Source organism: Esox lucius, chromosome 10 (assembly GCF_011004845.1).
Source record: "Esox lucius isolate fEsoLuc1 chromosome 10, fEsoLuc1.pri, whole genome shotgun sequence".
NCBI lineage: Eukaryota > Metazoa > Chordata > Actinopteri > Esociformes > Esocidae > Esox > Esox lucius.
In genome coordinates, this window is record NC_047578.1 from 21470603 (window position 1) to 21489998 (window position 19396).

At 39.8% G+C, this 19396-nt stretch overlaps 1 protein-coding gene across 1 annotated transcript in view; it reads right to left on the reverse strand.

Moving 5' to 3' along the window:
* Positions 1–570: 570 nt before the first annotated feature.
* si:dkey-14o18.2 (neuronal pentraxin-1) overlaps positions 571–19396 on the reverse strand; it is a 31060-nt gene continuing 12234 nt past the window's right edge. Inside the window, exons 2-6 of the mRNA XM_010896887.3 lie at positions 15709–16854; positions 11811–12486; positions 9628–9878; positions 6754–6933; positions 571–3371 (exon numbers count right to left, since the gene is read on the reverse strand). Coding sequence (XP_010895189.2) covers positions 3162–3371; positions 6754–6933; positions 9628–9878; positions 11811–12486; positions 15709–16452 — 2061 coding nt within the window. The 5' untranslated portion in view covers positions 16453–16854 and the 3' untranslated portion in view covers positions 571–3161. The remainder of the gene's footprint in view (positions 3372–6753; positions 6934–9627; positions 9879–11810; positions 12487–15708; positions 16855–19396) is intronic.

Sequence of the window (19396 nt, forward strand, 5' to 3'; positions counted from 1 at the left end):
CAAATGGTTACGCTATCAGGGCAGAGAAACCTACTGCTCCAAAAACAGTCTGTCTACAGTATACTTACAACATGGTCATCTAGAAAGAAAATTAACATATTCAATTAATTGGACAAAAACAGCTAGCTACCCATTCATAGCCAGCCTATAGAGTACCATGGCATAATTCTGTTTGGGTAATTCATAGCAAATTGTCCGACACCAGTTGATTCTTAAAATGACAAGTAACAGTAAATAACTGAATAGCTGGCTTCAGTAGAACTACATACAGTTAGTTGGCACAGCAACCAGTCTGTTTTAATGAGCCCAGTACTCTTTTATGAAGCAGCACTTTTAACACAAGCTATTTCAATAGTATGCACAGAACCTCATACCTTTCTTGATCTAGATGAAAACCATCCATTCTAGCTAGTTTACATTCATGAATGTTGTTGTCCTTACTGTTAATCTTCTAATTAAAACACAAAACCTTAGTGCTGACATTACCCAAACTCCCTGGTAACGCACCAGTGTTGTGAGTGGATAAAGCACTAATTCAATTTCTGGCATCTTCATTGAGTCAAACAATCACATTTATTTTTGCCTCCAGGGCAGATCTTCCCCAAAGTCATGTTTAAGTAAGTTAAACTATGTGTGTTAGAGTTTGACTAGCCCAAAAGCTTTGATCAACATCAGCCTTTGTGATGAAATACTGAGTGCGATGTATCCATTGATAAAATAGGGAATTATTTCAAAATATTGATTTTATTTACAAATGAAACAGCATTTATTTGTCATTCATGGTTTATGAATAATGTTACAATTTTGGCTTGCACACAAACACACCGAGAAGGGATTTTGACCAAATATACAGGAGTTAATGAATACAAGGTTGTTCAAAAGGCCCTATGTACACACAAGAACAAAAAAGAAGACATTCTATAGTATTTTATACAGATTAAAAATGCACACCAAAGGCGAGATTAAGCAAACTTTATGCAAGCAACATATATTCTGTTCATAAAACGGCATTTATTATGTATTCTTTCCAGCTATATTAACATTAGATAATCTCCATAAACAACATATTTGTATCGAGAAATTGCCCACTATCTGGAAAATGAAATGAAATGGGAGCATGGATTTGTTAATGCTCAACTTGGCATTATAAACTCTTATAAAACCATCCAGACCACTATATCCCCTCAAACGAAAGTGCATGAATAAATATTTACCAACTTACTGTAATAGTGTGGACTGAAATGGTTGTAATTATTATTAGCAGCCAGGGGGTATGTCCAGCCGAGCATAATAATATCACCATGGCAACAACAGATACCCCTTTTACGATCAGTGTTCATGTAAAACAATGAGACGATCCACAGCCCGGGTGAGTGAAAAAATAAAGATGTTTTACATTCCTCAAATGTGTATGCTTTACAGACAGAGAAAAGATACTCAGATACTATGAAAGGACTGAAAAGAAAATTATTACTTGTATATAAGTAGGGTGTATTTAAAAAGAAAGAAATGGTTTGTGTTTGTTTATGTAACTTGACAGTAGCTATTCAATAAGAATTATACATGCATAAAAAGCTGAAGACCCGACTAATAAAACATTGGATGAGATTGACACTAAATAATAAGCATTTTAAAGCCTTTATTAAGCTGTTTGGGGTCCATATGCGTACATATATCAATGTATTTCAGAGCACGTATTGACAGCACCGTAATAGTGTAGATCTGGATGAGAGCTCCACTTGTCAAGTAAATCCCATAGTAAGCTATTATGCAGACGTCAACATCATTGTTCACCTCTTGACAGGCATTTAACCTGTATTGTTGCAGGCTCGTGTCAACACTGCTTTTCCATAAAACCTCGTAGCCATTTCATGAACACTGATAGACATTTAAAAAGTCAAATTCAAAGTATTCAATTTCAGCTTTTTTTGCATATAAAATACCTACAGAAAATCTGTTTTTGCAAACCAAATACGAACAGGTCATCTGTGGCTAGGACTGGAGAGAATTTGTCCGGCAGTGCTAGGCTAGGGGTTTTGATTGCCCATTGAAAAAATTCAATCTACATAATGCAAGACAATGTCTGCTAAATGACATATTTTTGTGTATATTAAATTCCTCAGTCAAAAGCAAAGAGCACCAACATCTACTTTTCCTGTGAAAACTCCTGTCCAGTCTTGATTGGTTGTATTTACAACACAGTAATAAAAATAGGCTTAAAATCTCTGAGGGCAGGATAGATTCGTGACAGGCTAAGAGCCCAAGAAAATCCCTCCATCATAATGTACAGCATATACAATTCATTTCACACCTCACATCTATCACATTCAATCATCAAATCATTATCAATGCTGTTTAACTCATACACTTACCATAAGCATGGCTGTGTTTTGGGTGACCTTAGTTTGTTAATTCCATGGTAGCCAACATTGGTTTATAAACATCTCCAAGCTTTCCATTTAATCATTGGTACTTTGCTGTTTACCAGACAAAAATGTGAAGATTGAAAAAATAACACCTGGCAAATTATGATTTTGAGAACCATGTGAACTTTCAAGACATTACTTATGAATGGCTAAAGTGAATGGAGGGACCAATACACAGTCAGAGTTAGGCAAAGAACTTTGAAATTAAGAGATTTGTTTTACTGAAGAACATTCAGAGTAATGTATATCCAAGCCTATACTGGTGGCCACAAATATCTGCTTTCACTGGACATCTTCATACATTTTGAGTAGTATCACAAAAGAACAACACAACCCGGAATCGAGAGGAGAAAGTGGCTCTATCAGAACTTTCAGCTGCATTTCTATCTAAATTACTAAATTATCTGTATTGGATCAGGGGAGCAGAAGTGGTCATGGTTGTTAAGGTATATACAACATTTGCGCTTTTTAAAGCCCTCACACTTCTTCGGCCAAGTGAGAGGAAAGGCTAAATAAAAAGGAAACGAATAAATAGCAATATAGCTGAATGGCTCTATGGTTCTTGTTGCTAAGAGCCAGCCAGGTTTGTTGCTAAGGGTCTGTGACGTCTCTACAGCATAGTGAACAGACCCCTCTGCCTTGCCTGACAGCTGGTTGACTAAAATCATGGGCTTGGTGATCCCAAAAATGGGGGGTGGGGGAGCAGCCATTTTGATGAGGCAGAGAGAGGTAGTGTTAGTGGCAGGGGTCGAAGGGATATTTGGTGACCCCACCGTGAAGCTCCACCACTGCCTCTGTCCAAGAGATTACGTCACCTGCCAAGTGACCTCCACAGGAAGCCTGGCTGTAGATTTCGTTCGGCGTAAGAATGCGGGACCACAGCTGGAGGTCGGACATCTCGCCCACAAAGGACTGGGTGGCATCAAATCGGCCACCTAAAGTGTCCTGTTGGCATAGCATTCTAAAGTTATTATAAAGGCCCCAAAATACATCTATTACTTTATACAGTCAAATCAAGAAGTATTGGCTCCCTTAATGAAATGCAAAAAGTGAATGCAAAAAATAAACAACACAAACACTGAGTCTTATTTTGGTCTCAAACATAAAAGGGAGACTTTCATTTCAACACAATTATTTCTCAAACACAAAACCTTTTATTTGCCTAGCATGATCTTTCTGCAAAACACATGTTTTAAAAGCATTGGCACCCCTGAAGAATATTTGACATGAAACCAAACAAAGTGGCATCTGTTATGAAATACTACGCTTTTTAGTTTGTCTCCAGGAACTGTATTGTGCCCTTCATCCATTCCTTTTCCCCTGTGGTATAAATTTGAGGTCGCACACCTGTTAAATCCCTTTGTCATTCATCACCATGCGTAAAATCAAAGAACTGTCACCTGAAAGGAGACAGATGGTTGTTGACCTTCACAGATCAAGTAAAGGATAAAAAAAACCACACAAAAACACAGTCAATCGCAAACTCAAGATGGCACCGCAGATGGCCTCCTTGGTTTGCTGGTACACATTATTCTGTCTTATTTTGTGGGTTAAATCAGTGTTCTGTGACAGTTCTCTGATTGTTTTCTCAAGAGAAGAGATCATAAAAATTGGGGATACAATCAGGGGTTTATTCCCAGGTCTTCTCGTAACATCCGTTGATTTACTGGACATTCTGGTCAAAGCTACATCTGCACTTAGTCAAGCAGTGGATGGCAGTCAGCGGTGACCTGTGGCGCTTGTACGCTCTGGGCACAGTGGGAATATTCCTCGCCAACGAGCGATCGCTTAACGATAAACTGGACCAACTTAATTTGCTGTTGGGGAACAACAGAGATCTCTCCCTCATCTTCCGCCTTGTGTTTTCTGGAAACGTGGCTGTGTGGATCTAAATTGGACTTTGCGGATTGCAAAACAAAGGGAGGAGGAATATGTTTCTACATAAACAACGGCTGGGGCAACGATGTGAGAGTCATAATACAGTCCTGTTCTCCTGACCTGGAATCATGTATATCATTGATATGACAGTCATACTACAGTCCTGTTCTCCTGACCTGGAATCATGTATATCATTGATATGACAGTCATACTACAGTACTGTCCTCCTGACATGAAATCATGTATATCAACGATGTGACAGTCATACTACAGTACTGTTCTCCTGACCCAACTGGGAGTGCTCGAGTCTCCTTCATCACCTTCTGGTACGCATCATCTGCTCGGCAGAGAGGGTGATTGGCTTCAATCTGCCCTCTCTACACGACCTACATACCTCCAGGATGCGGAAGCGAGCGGCAATGATTAGGGCTGATCCCTCTCACCCTGGAAATGGACTATTCAGAGCTCTCTCCTCTGGAAGAAGGTTGAGGTCTATCAGGACCAAAGCCTCTCGCCACAAGAACAGTTTATTTCCTAAAGGACTAGGCCTCATGAACATGCCCCTGGAACCAAACTGACTATAGCCCGCTCCTCACATACACACACAAACCTCAACTGGACAAATCTACAACCCCTCCCCACATACACACAGAAAACCCTCGATTGGACAAATCTTGTACCTTATATATTTTTGGGAAATGTATTAATGCTCAGTCTACTGTTTTTATGATCAGTCCACTGTTCTTATTTATTTTTATTTTCATTTACTAGTTTTGTATAAGTTGGTGCACTAAGGGGCCAGAACAAATTCCTTGTTTGTTGTGAAACTTCCTCAGCAATAAAACTCTTTCTGATTCAGATAAACAGATGGAAATACTGCTGACCACAGTTAGGGCAATAATACTTTTTTTTTAGCTTGTCTTCCCCCAACGCAAAATGAGGGAGACGGTGAAGGAAGCAAAGAAAAATTCAAGGATCACAGTCTCAGATCTGGAGTCTAGTGGAATCTTGGGTTTATCAAATCTCAGAACCAATGGTTAAATGCCACCTCCATGTCAACTAACTCTTAGAAAGGGTTGCAGTAAAGATGCCCTTACTGAGCCCAACCCACAAATTGCAGCACCTGGACTTTGCCAAACGTATTGGAACTACATTATGAATTATGTGTTGTGGTCAGATGAGGTTTTTGGCCATGCACACCAACATGTTTGCCAACAAAAGAGACTGCACACAATAAAAGCACATGATAGCCACAGTAAAAAACGAATGTGGATTGTTGATGCTTTCTGGGTGTTTTTCAACTAGTGGTCCAGGGGCTCTTGTTAAGATCGATGGCATAATGAATAGCCCAAAACCTACTCTGTCAGGAGATTGAAACTTGGCCATGGATGGACCTTTCAACAAGACAATGACCCCAAACATCCATCACAATCAGCACAGATATGGTTGCAGGAGCACAAAATCAATTTTTTACAATGGCTCAGTCTCTGGACTTGAATCCAATATTGGTTTGCACAGTACACAAGCGCAACCAAAAGCTATCAAGGATCTTCAAATGTGCTGCATGGTGGGCCAATATCCCTCAAAATGTGTGTGTCAACCTTGACAGACTTTACAGGAAGAGACTCAGTGATGTTATTCACTCCAGGGCAGACTTCACAAAGTATTGATTGTAGGGGTGCCAATAATTTTTAAACATATGTTAAAATGTTTTGTTATTTAATAGTGTTTTGAGTTTGAAGAATTATTGCATTGTAATGAAGGTATACAGCTTCCCCTCATGTTTGAGCCCAAAACACAACTAATTATTGTCCAATTTCATTTTAATGTATGTCCCACAATAAATAAATACTTTTTTTGAACACGATTTGTCTCAACTTTCAGTTTAACTGCACCCCCTTTTAAACAATTTTGGTTAGTCGGTAACAATGTTCTAAAACAAGTTAAGATCAAACAGTTTTTCTTAAATCTCATGGTCTGAAAATGGAAACGTTAAATTTTTTGGCCTAAATCATCAGTCACTACCAGAAATGCATTAACCGAGATATTTGATTCCTGTTTAGAGTAGATCTCTCAAGGAAGAACAAACTAACTCTTGACTGACTGAATTTATGCTGACAAGTATTCCGGCTATAGTATGCTTCGCGGTTACATTTCAGTCATCTAGTTGATGCATTCCTTGTTAGTGCATTCCTCTTAAGATTCTCGATCTTGGTGTGACAACTACATATCAAAATGACTATCAATGTACTGATTTTCAAGGCAATTGTGTTCTCAGGACATAAAAAATATTTGATTTATTTATTTAATTTATAGCTTATTGGGTATGTTAAATGAAAGAGAGACATCATATAGTAAGTTATATACACATAGTTACAGTACCAGTCTAATGCCACCTGAATGGAAAAGTGTGTCCTAACTTTGACTGGTCTTGGATACATAGTCATACCTGCTCCTGGCCAAGAATAAAGACTCCTCCAGGCTTGATTGGGTGCCAGGCAGATAGGTCTTCTCCAGTCCCCCTCTTTATGCCATCCTGGAATGCCTCCCAATGCCCATCATGTGTTGACCAAGTTATGCACAGGTGGTGCCACTTCCCATCCGTCATTACAATGGGCAAAGTCACTGCCTGTGGGGAGACATTTGAGACAATTGACAGGTTTCTATTTACCCTGAATTTTGTCCATGGGAAAAAAACACAACATTGCAATGTATAGGACATTACAGCTCTAGCAGAAATTTCTTCCGGATAGACAACATTACTCTTCATTTGATAGATGTGGATTTTTCTTTTGGCAAAAGTTGATTGCAAATAATGATGATGGCAACCGTGTTCAAATGACGACTGTTCATTTTGCTGACATTTGACATCAAGTTTTTAATCTAAATCCCTAATGCTTGCGCAAACTATTTTTCAACTAAAATATTTGGATTTCTGAATATCAACAATGTTTACATTTTTCAAACGTAAGGGGAGCCAGCCAAGAAGAGAGAATGTCTCTTACTGACTGACTGATTGATTGACTGACTGAGTGAGTGACTGCCCCTTGTTAAATAGCGTGTCGAATCTCGTCACAGTCAAAGCAAATTATGCGTTAGGATTTGTTCTGGGTAGACAAACACTTCGCTGGATACAACCTTCAGTTGCCATGTTAGTGTAAGCCTAAAATAAAACTGTTTACGTTTATATTATGACAATTTCTGGAGAATTTCCGAAGTAGTGTATGCTTTTTGGGTCAAGATACACAAACACTTTGCTGGCTACAATCTTCAATAGCTACGTTATAGTAAGCATAAACTAAAACTGTTTTCTGGTTAAATTGCGCTAATTTCTGCTGGATTTTCGAAGTACGCATCCGTACATTCTTTTTGGGGTAATATTGGCTAGATCAAAACCCCTTTGGCAGTAAAAGAGTATGGGGTTTCCACGATTCTCTCGTCTTTTCACCTGATGAAAAAGTCGGTTGTCATCATCTATATTGATAGTTATATCAATGTCATTCACGAATGAAAGAAAACTAAAAGTTTTACTTTTAATAGCTAATAAGCTATTAAAATGGCCAGTGGCACAAGCTATACATACAGATGTTATCTGTGGTGGAGGTAAACTTAATAAGAAACGTTAGTCAGTTTAACACAATGTAAAATGGTGTCTAACGAAATATTCAAACTTGGTGTGATGTTAATGCGTGACAAAATGATCTAATGTCGAGATGTTATACCGACACTGGGCCAAAGTGTAGCACCGTGGGTAGTTGTTAAGGACACTGCCTCTCACGTGGGATACCTGGTTTTGAATCCAGTGAGGGCAGCAGTATTTATCACTTTTAATTGCTGGCCGGCTGAATTAGGCTTGTCTGATTCCTTTTCTGGTTCAGTTAGATGTATAAATGTTTTACAATCCAATTTTACATATATACAGGAGTGCACGTAGATCTGCAAAATGACAAGATCCGTAGTAATACGGATTCAAAAATATTTCACTGAGAGAAAAGGGCTGTCACTATCCATTTGAAAGAAGAGATTTTTACCAGTTTAATTAGTTAGTTTATTATTCGTCTCTGTTATTCCAAGATATCAGAAGGTCATGTCATTTTTGAGGGAAATGTAATATTTTATCAAAGAGTTGTAGGACTTACGTTCAGGTTCTAAATAATTTAGTAACCCATGTGTCACATTATCACATTGAATGGAATGATAGCAGTCGAAACAATGTCATATGCCATTATTATAGCGTACATAGATACCTTGAGTAAAAATAAAAAGGTGTTATAAAACAATTATTAACAAAGTATCTTATCCTGTGAAATTAACTACATCCAAAATCTTGAAAGCATTTAACTTGATTTAAGGTGTGCACACTATTATTACATTTGGCATGGTTATGATGGCCATCAATCCATTCAGTTTAATATTGTAACACACAAGTTAATAAGCCCAGAAGTTTGTTTGCTTGTTCCAAATTATATTGCTAAGCAACAGGCATGTTGTATATAGCCAATACTAACTGCTTCATGCCACATACCATACCCATCAGGCCTTATTGCTTAAATACACAAAGGCTTTCAGCTAATCAGTATTTATGTAATGTGTTATATAGCTGTGTTAATAATGTGTTATACAACTGTTATAAAACCTATATCAATTAAGGAATGAAGACGGCAATAGTAAAGTGTTACTCGCCATCACAGTGCGCTTTCTGTCATTTAGTGTGCTTTACGTCAGTGCATAAAAACATAGACTATGATGCCATAGCTAAGTGTCCCCAGGTTAAACTACCAAATCCCCTCTGGTCTGAAAACCACCCTGACTCATGCTGAGCCACGGTCTCAACACTGATCATGTGCCACCCTGCATCCACCCTGCCAATATGTGCCGCTTCGCATGACTGCATTCTGTAAGCTGCTTGCTCTTTGCCCTCCATGGTCTTAATCCATTAGGTAGGATGATAGATGAGGACAGGGCCGCTGTCTCTTAGGGGCAAGATGAGGTGAGAAGAGGCTACAGATGAACTGTGACCGTTACACCTGTCTTCCTGTCTCGCTCCTTGAGGACCAAGATAAATCTAATTCTGGCGCTTGGTTGAGTCATCTGCCACTGGTGTGGGCTTGCATGCCTTGAAGTGATGTATTTTCGACTTGTGCTACCAATGGGGCATCTGACTACATGTGTTGGCTTACTAAAATGGTGATCAAAATGGTGATACACTAATGTTAATTAGGAAACCATTTAGCAGACAAATTTGCATAGACACCAGTGTAGAGAATATATATTCACAGGTTTTTCAATAGGGGATGAATTTGAAAATTGCTAATGCTCTTACCTTGTCATTGACTAGTAGCTCCATTGGGTTGTTGCCCCATTCGATCAGAACCAGTTCGTTGGCCTGTCCCGGGACAGAATAAGAAAAGGGTGTGCCGAGACCAGGCCCTGATCCCCCTTTTAGCCAGAGGCAGACAGTGAGGGCGAAGATTTCACTGAGTAGGGTCCTCTTTATCCTTCCATACATGTAGTTAGTGCGCATAGGAAAGCCTATCTGGAAAGCATCAGGACTCTTAGGCTTTTTGCGGGTTCCTGGAGTGATATGAAAAAGTAAAATATCACCAATGATCAGCTGATAAGTAAGGTTAAGTAATTCGTCAAAAATACTTGACTGAATATATTTACCTGCAAATCGCTAGAAACACAGGATGCAACTCAGAAAAGGATCTTATAGTTTTAAGGTTAAGTACAGTGCCCTCCAGAATGATTGGCACCCTGGGTAAATATGAACAAAAGAGGCAGTGACATTTTTTTTATTGTTGTTTATCAGCTTGATGTTACACTCAAAAGATCATATGAATCTAACCTTTTGGTGAAAATTCTTCAAAGAATAAAAAATCTACAACAAGAAATAAATATTGAATTAAAAAACGAGCTACAAAAAAGCCACCGTTGAATTCAATACTTTGTGCACCCTCCCTTTGCCAAGATTACAGCAACAAGTCGTTTCCTATAACATTTGATGAGATGGGAGAACACATATAAAGGGATTTGATGACACCTCCCCCTCCCCTGTGTTGTCCCTTTCCTTGTCCATCTGGTCATGCTTTCTGACCTGGACTAAGTTTAAATAGACTCTAGACTCAGCCCACATGCATTTATTAATTATTACAATTGTTATCTTAATATTTTCATCAGGCACAGCCAGAAGAGGACTGGTCACCCCTCTGAGCCTGGGTCCTCTCTAGGTTTCTTCCTAAATTTTTGCATTCTTAGGGAGTTTTTACTAGCCACTTACATCAGCAATTGTCACAAAGGGCTTTATAAATACATTTGATTGATTGATTGATTGATATGAGAAAATTCCTACACGGAGAAACTCTCCAGATCCTTCAGAGTCATTGGTCCTCGATTGTTGACTCTTCTATTTAGCTCCTCTTTAGTGGACTGTGATGGCCATTGCAAAAGCTTTATTCTACGATCAGTGGAGTATTTTTGACTGGATTTGGATTGTTGTCATGTTGGAAGATCCAGTGATGAACAGGTTTTAGCCTCCTTGCAGAGGCAGACAGGTTTTGGCCTAACAATTCCTTGTTGTTGAAGTATTGCATATTGTCATGTATCCTAACAAGGTTCCCAGGGCCTTTGGAAGTAAAACAGCCAAAAACATAAAAAACCCACCAACATGCTGTACTTCACAGTGAAGTGTACTGATCTGCATGGCTATTGTTACGCCAAACCCGCCCCTGGTATTTGTTGCTAAACAGCTACATTGAATTATCATCAGACACTAGTTCCAATGACATTTAACAAACTCCTGGTGCTTTTGTTTGTGGTTTGGTGGCAGCAGAGGCATTCTTCTTGTAACACTAACCCTAACACAAATGACATGTTGGCATTAAAGTGGCATCTAATTGTAGTTTTGGAGACCCCAAGATTTAACCAATGTCTGCAATTCTCCAAATATGACCCTTGAAGATGTTTGGTATGAACCATCCTTCTCACTGTATGTGGTGGCAAAATACCCAGTAATGATGTGTCCTCTTCCTCCTCATTCGTCACAGCTCCAGTTGTTTTATATTTCTTAATCGTTGCCTTAATTCTGGAGTAGCTATAGCCATTTCCTGATTTGTAAAGTCACACAACCTTTTGTCTCCTTTTCTTTGTGTTCTATGGTCTTTCCTATGTTAAAGGTTGGCTAAGGGATAACAGGGTGTTATGGATGACCACTTAAGAGTTCCTGCAGACTCACATTAACATCTTAATCAGAAAACATCAATTCGATTTTGGACATCAGGTTTTCTTGGGGTACCAGTGATTGTGCCACACAGGTTTTTGAATTAAATAATTATTTCTTGATGAAGATTTTTAAATCAATTAATGGTTGGATTAATGGGATTTATTGTGTAAAATCAAGCTGAGAAACAATACAGCCTTTTTTGTCCATATGTACCCAGGGTGACAATCATCATGGAACGCACTGTATGTGTTATTAAAAGTGTTATTATCTAAGATGTCCAATACCAGTGTCAGTGTTCCTGTGATTCAGGTGGCTCAGTACAGTTTCCAGCTTGTTGTGTCCGCGGCCAGGAGGTCTTGGAGCCGGTGGTTTGCTGTTATAGGATGGACGAGGACGATGGCCATGATCATCATTCCCATGGTGACCATCCTCATGGGGACTGTTTCCATGGTTGTCCTCATGATGATCGTCAAGGTGGTCTTCATGGTGGTCATCGTGGTGATCGTCATGATGGTCTTCATGGTGCTCATCATGGTGGTCGTCGTGATGGTCATCATGGTGATCGTCATGGTGGACTGTACTGTGGATGTCATGGCGGCCCTGGCTACGATCATAATGGCGGTCGTAGTGTCGGTCATAGTGATGGTCGTCAAGGTGACTGTTATGACGGCTGTTGTGGCGGTTGTTGTGCCGGGTGGGGGTATGGGTGTCGTGATGGTCCTCATGGTGGTCATCATGGTGACCGGGTCCATGGTGGTCGTCGTGGTGGTCATCGTGGTGACCAGTTCCATGGTGGTCATCATGATCGTCATCATGGTGACCGGGTCCATGGTGTTCCTCATGGTGGTCATCGTGGTCACCATAACCATAGTGATTGTTCAGCTGCTTCTCAAGTGCATTGATTTTGCGTTGCAGAAGGTCTCTTAGTGAGCTTGAATAAGAGCTGGATGAATTCCTGGCCTGGAGAAAGAGAGACATAACTAGTTATATTAAGAAATCGTTGGACATTAAAACTATTAGATGACATTTTTTTTACCCAGATTTCATTCAGTTTCATTATGCCAGGTACTGTATGCCGTGACCAGAATTTTAACTTTGACACAGCTTTAATGCAAGGCAGTGACACACTTAGACCAATCAGATGCCCTGTAGTCCATGTTTAAAATGAAATTATAATTATAATTATAAATTATAAATGAACGTGGATGTGATAATGGCATTTAAAGCTTGCCCTATAATACCCCACCGTTTACCTTCCTTATATCTTCTTATAGTCTCTCTGGGAAAATCCAGGCTTTACTCAGTGCCAGAGCACACCCTGATTAATAGCTTGTCAACATGGATGACACTAATTTGCATTGAAGGTGGCTAGCACACTGCTGTGCTTAGTTCCAGATTTGACGTATAGACCCTACAAACAACTGTAACTTGTCAGGACATCCCTGGAACTTTAGGAGGCTGTATTCTTTTCCCCTGGACGTCCCTACGATATCCACTGTTATCTGGGGAGATCTTGTTCATTTGCTCTCCTTTCGGTCATGGTTTTTGTGCGCTATTAAAAAAGAATCCTCCAAAAACTACACATTTCTATGATATTCATTGTTAAATAATGCAGTAATATGATGGCAATATACATACAGTGACTCAAAATAAATCACCCCCTTTTGACTTTTCCAAATTTTATGGCATTACAACATTAAATCAAAATGGATTTAATTAGGTGTTTTTGCCACCAGTCGACAAAAAAAGTAAAAAATTAAATCTATGAATTGTTGTAAATGAATCACAAATATAAAAAAGACAATAACTGATTGCATAAGTATTCCCTGCTTTAGTAAATATTTGTTTTCCTTGTTTCTATGAATCTCGCTCCAATTTGTTTTGTGTGTAGTTGCTGTTGTCCTAATTTGATACAGCCATTAAATATCTTTTGGTGATGCTCCTATCTGCAGATATATTGACAAACATTCAAGGTGTCAACATTTTGTCCATAATTGTGGCGGTCCCAGCAGGACGGGACCGTTCCGCTCCGTGTTTTCTGTGTCCTTGGTTTTTCATGTCCTTCTTTGGTATTTCCTGTTCTTGTTTCAATTTATCAGTTTATTCCTTTCACCTGTGTTTAGCCCCCACCTGATTCTGTTCTCCTTGTTAGTCTTTGTATTTAGTTCTGGCATCACTGAATCAGCTGCATTTGCTGATATTCGGGTGAAACATTGAAATACGAATTGAAGAATGTATTCATTAATTGCATTTGGACCAGTTTAACAGTTTAATCCAAGATGTCAAAGCTCTACTGTGGTTGTGGAAATACACATACTGCGTCTTTTTGGGAGGTTTAGAAGCTACAATAACTTGATCTGACGTAACATCGTTTTAAGTTATCGAAAAAAAATTATCCCAGTGGCTCGAATGCACTCGCACCCCAAAAATCAGTGTTGCCCCAACACAACCAACGGAATCAGCTGGTACATTCTGGAAGATTCCCCACCCCTACACACCTGCCTCCTCTTGGGAACTCGTCAGAGGAGGCATTTTCGGGTTCCCAGGAAAAGGCTCATGGTTGAGACAGATAGAAGGAAAATTGACAAGATAAGATTAAATGACAGAGGTGGACCAAGATGGCCAGGAGATGGATGGTGCTGGAGCAGCCTCCAAAATTACAACCGCCAGTGCCAATTCCTCCGAAACCACCCATCAGGGCCCAGAACCGACCCTCTGTGTCTGTGCCTGTGTCTCTCCCAGTTGCACTCCGTTTCTGTTTATCAATATATGTGCTTATAGGAAACATAAATGAATGACATGCAATGGCTCTATCAAACAAGGACACCTTGACTACACACAAAACAACTTGTAGGACGATTGGCATAATGGAGGCTTTGAAATTAAATGAAACAAAACCTGGCTACATTCATTTTTCAGATTTCGTTCGCCCTTCTATACACGTTCTGACAGTGTGTTTTTAGCATGCCAATGCCATTCCTTGTTTAGCATGTAACCTGCGTTCCTTCTGGCCAGTTTGTTTCAAGTGGCTAGAAGGAAAGCCACCGAAGGGTTTCCCAGGGTGAAATGCCCCTTTAAATCTGTGTCATGAGATCTAAAATTGTTGATAGTTGAAATGTGATTGGAAAATAATGATAGAACAGAGCAGTACTAGCAAACCTATTTTCATCCAGACAATGTAATATTTGATTATATGGGTAACTATATTTAAGGTTAATGAAAGCTAACATTAACTGCTTGGGTAGCTGGTAATATAACTAACCTTAACTAGCTAGGTCGTAGCGATTTTAATGCATGTCACTATTTACTCAGCTAAGCAAAAAGCTTTGAGATTAGTACATATTACTTACATAAAAAATCAATCTCTGCTGACCGGCGGATCCTGTTGCCAATGTTGTTAGACAGAGAGATGCTACAGCTGAAACAACTAGGATTATTCAGGCTAAACCAATGACTACCTTGTAGAAATTTGTGAAACTGTTGGGAGAGAAATGGTATTTGCACATCCAGCTCCTTGCTGTAAAGCTTTTAGTATACTGGCCATGGCTCTCTACAAACGAAATCAATTTCTGCCTTGACAAAACATTTTTATAGCAAGCAAAGACAATCGGCATAGATAGCTTCATGCTTTGATCCCGCCAAGAATGTCCAAGAAATTGAAAATGGGGGAAATTCATGGAGAAACAAATGGTTTATGGTTAGAAACAGAATTAATTACAATGAAAAATGTTCTCCCAAATCATGGTCAATTTAATTGGATTTCATATATATGCGCAATAAAGTAATTGACTGGCGGGAAACTAAAGAGTAAATAGACTAAATAAAGCCACGAACTTTGAACTTGCTTACATCATACAACTTAACATGACCCACTCCTGGGCTTCAGTAGTCATCAGTGCAACACAGGATGAGAGTCAGGATAAAGAACTAATCAACTTAGGTCTTTCTTACGCACGGACACGGATGGAGCTTGGGCTGCAGGGCACTGATATCCACACAGCGTGGGAGAAAACCATAACACCCTTTGTCCTGCTTAGTTTTAAGGTCAGTTGAATTACAAACACCAGACAAATTTACGGAAGTGGGTGCCCCTTAGTGACGCATACAATGTCCTCAATTCACGCAGGGCAAATAGGCTTACACTCCTTTGTAACTCTCGTTTGTTGCTGTTCCCCAACTCACCTGCAGGCTTTCCAGCCTTTCCTTGAGTGTCTGGAGTGTTTTCCTAGTCTGGTCGGGGGAGAACGCCCCGTGTTTACTGCCAGAGTTGTCCTTCCCCCTGTGCAGCGGGTCAGATCGGTGTCCGTTGCTCAGCGGGTAGTGTATGTCCCCGTGGTGACCGTTGTCATGGTAGGAGTGGTGCGAGCTGGTGTGGCGGGAGCTGTGACGCGGGGTTCCGTGATGGTCGTCATGGTGGTCGTCGTGGTGACCCACACCCCGGCCGAATCCCTCACAGAGGGTCAGCTTGGCGGTCAGTTCCCTGATCGTCTCCCGCTGGTCTAAAATGGTCTCCTTTTGCCGCACCAGGCTCTCGCGAAGATGCAAAATTGTGGATTTGGCCTCGTCTGATATTCCTATCCCCAAATCCATTCCAACCGGCCTCCTGCTGTTCCCGTTGTGGGCACCAGCGGCAGGTCCGTGATGCCCGTTACTGCTGGGTCTGTCGTGGGCAGGCCCATGCGTTGCCCCACCTGGCGTGAAGCAAGTTGGGTCGGCGTCCGCTGGAATGGGGGTGCAAACGAACTTCGGTTGGATTCCATAGTCGTAGTCTAATCCCGGCAAATTAGCCTTTGAGGAAGATATGAGAGTATAGAGGAGCAGAAGAAGTAGATGTACGGAAGGTAGGATGGAACCTGGAAGTGATACACGCCAGCGCATCTGCACCGCGGGCATGAGCATCGAGCGTGGGATGGCATTGTGGGCCATCTCTGATAGCTGTCTGGAGTCTCACCTGTCAAAGGAGACCGTCCTTCCAGGCTTTGTTTTTGGTGTGGTATACACCTCGAATAGGGGTCATTTGGAGTGGGTGGCGAGCGTAGTTCAAAATCCCCTGTGCAGCAGGATAAACTCCTTAGTGAGGTATTCCAACACGCTGGACCTTGTCTCTGCCAAAACCGTTAGTGCTTCATCAACGGCTATCGTACACAATGCACGTTGGCTCAATGACAGGACAAATGCTTGTTGACATGTCCTTTGCCACTTTTCCCAAAACAGGGGCCTGCCTCCAGGTGATCCCTCTTGGCACAGCTTCTCTCCTGTGTTCGGGAGACAAATTAATCCCTTTATAGGTGGCCTTTATCCGTTCGTGAGCTCCTGTCGGGATGTAGTCTGGAAGTGGAAGACAAAGGGAATTAGTCTTTAATGTCGTTGACTCTTACAACTGTTCTAAAATCCTAGGGAATTATCATCCTTTCCACGAATGCTATAATGACAAATACATTGTTATACTACACAGTACATAACAATAGGATAGCGATGACTGAAGTAGTGTAGTAAATAATTCTACTCCATTTATTGACCCAATCACCACAATTGTTTTTCAGTGAGCCAGCAATGGCCCATAATGAGTGATGCCAACAGCTGAGAAATTGCACTATACACCCCTTGGCAATGTAATCAATTTACACGGCAACCAGCGGCATACAGTTGGGAGTAATGGTTTTTACTTTAATGTGAATCAGAACGTTTATTTTGGACAGGTGTATTATTCATCGAAGCTTTTTACCAGTTTACCCAAACTCTTTTCTATGTATGGACAACATTTTAAATGTTATTTTGTTTTTAAAACAAAGATGTCTCAACTGCATATCTATGCAAGGCCCAGATTCAATACCTATTGGAAGGATTGTTTGTATTACATCTGTAATTTATTTAGAAAAAGATTTCTTGAACTTGATACTATTTATTGTATAGTTTGTATTGCTCAAGCTCTCTTAATTTGGTTGGAATTTATTAGTGGACAGCAATATTCAAACCTTGTCTCCGATTTTTATATCAACATCTATGAATCAGTGGTTATACAGGACCACTCCGGATGATTCTTCTCTTTCTATTTAAATGTGAGTGGCTCCTACATTTCTTTTTAACCCTTACAACTCCCCAGGCGTTGCTGATAACAACCATGCCCAAACATGGTGTTACCGACAAAATACTTAGATGATACAAGATGATCAACATGTCTTACCTCCACATTACTGGGCTGTATTGTATGTTAAGGTGAAAAGAAGAAAGGCTATTTTAGAAAAAAACTAATATCCAGTTAAAATAATTTAATGATCAGAGACACTTTTTCCTATATTCAGACAATACTCAGGCCATACTGTATAAAGAGTAAAGTATGTTACTGCCTCACTTTTCCTCTGCTGACCCCCCGAAATGAGGATGGAACCAGCGATTCTTTGAACACACCCAAACCAAAATTAAACTGTTTAAAGTGTTATTATTTTGGAACCACTTAAGTTGTAATTTAGTACACAAAATATATTATTTATTTGTTTAACTTTAAAAATAATTACCAGGCAAGTGAATTACAAACAAACAAATGTAAAATAATGACCTGACAGGAGGCAATAATAGTTATATGTATACATAAGTGTATTAAAATGGACCCACTAATTTCACACATATAATATACAGTATACTGATAATACATGATTGGAAATAGCATTTTAGTACACTAAACATGTACTCCTAATGTATACGTCACACCCTTTAATCTGAATAGCATTAATTGACCTATTAGACAAGACTAGCATTGTTAGCATGGATTTCTATATTACATGTACTCATTCCCAGGCTATTGTGCACAGCGCATATGAGCCTAGAACTCCTTCCCTTCAAAGTTAGCCTTTTTGGAGGGACAGTTTTTTTCATCATTTAATTTAATGATTATTATATTTTCAACTGTAGCAAAATGTTGAGGTTGCATGCTAATGGTATGCTAGACTTAAATGCTGTAAAACCTGAGTTAGCTAAACAAAGTAGTTAGCAATCGTTAGCTTCTGTCGTTAGATTCTCCATAATATTCAACAACGTTTGTATTGTCAGCATATTTCCAAACCCTAGTGTAATTTAGACAAAACAGTAATTATCTGCAAATTTGGGCGGCAGTGTCTGGGAATGAGAGTACGTGTACTGTGCCATCAAACCAACAGTCTGACTTCCGTAAACATCCCAGAAGCTGTTATTAGGCCTTAACTAATTGATTACTTCCTGAATTGGGGGTCAGCCAGAAAGTGAGCCAAAATCAGCAGCGGGTGACACAGCTCAAGGACATTGCCATCTAAGCCTCTTACCCAACCCCCACGGAAATAATTAATTTACCACACCTACTGATAGACCTCAGCCTGCTGCAGAATAAATACAGTCCCATGCCTTGTTTTCATCAAATCTTTAAGTGTCATGTATTTACCAAATTAGTTATACTTAATACAGCGTATACATATATGTATTCAGAATAGCATACATAAAGCACAGTACAGGTATAATGTCTAGCTGGCTAATTTGGATCTGTCAACTTCCTCAGTGGATAACAACTATCCAATGTAGGCTAGTATGCAGGTGTTGTTGAAGAATTACACATTGATCAGCATGAGTGCAACCAATGCAAAGTATGCATGACACATCAGTCTGCAAATGAACTCTCCACCATCTGTGTGTTCATTCACTTAAACACAGTAGAGTAATCTGACTTGATACTTTATATTTAAAAATGCTTGTGTGTCACGCGTGAGTTGTGCGTCATCATACTCTTAACAAAAGAGTCAGAATTGCTGCAATTACCCTAGTAACAACATTGTTTTAACATGGTCTTACAGTAATTCCGTTATCGATTTGTAATAGCAAACTAATGATAGCCCCTCTGAAAATC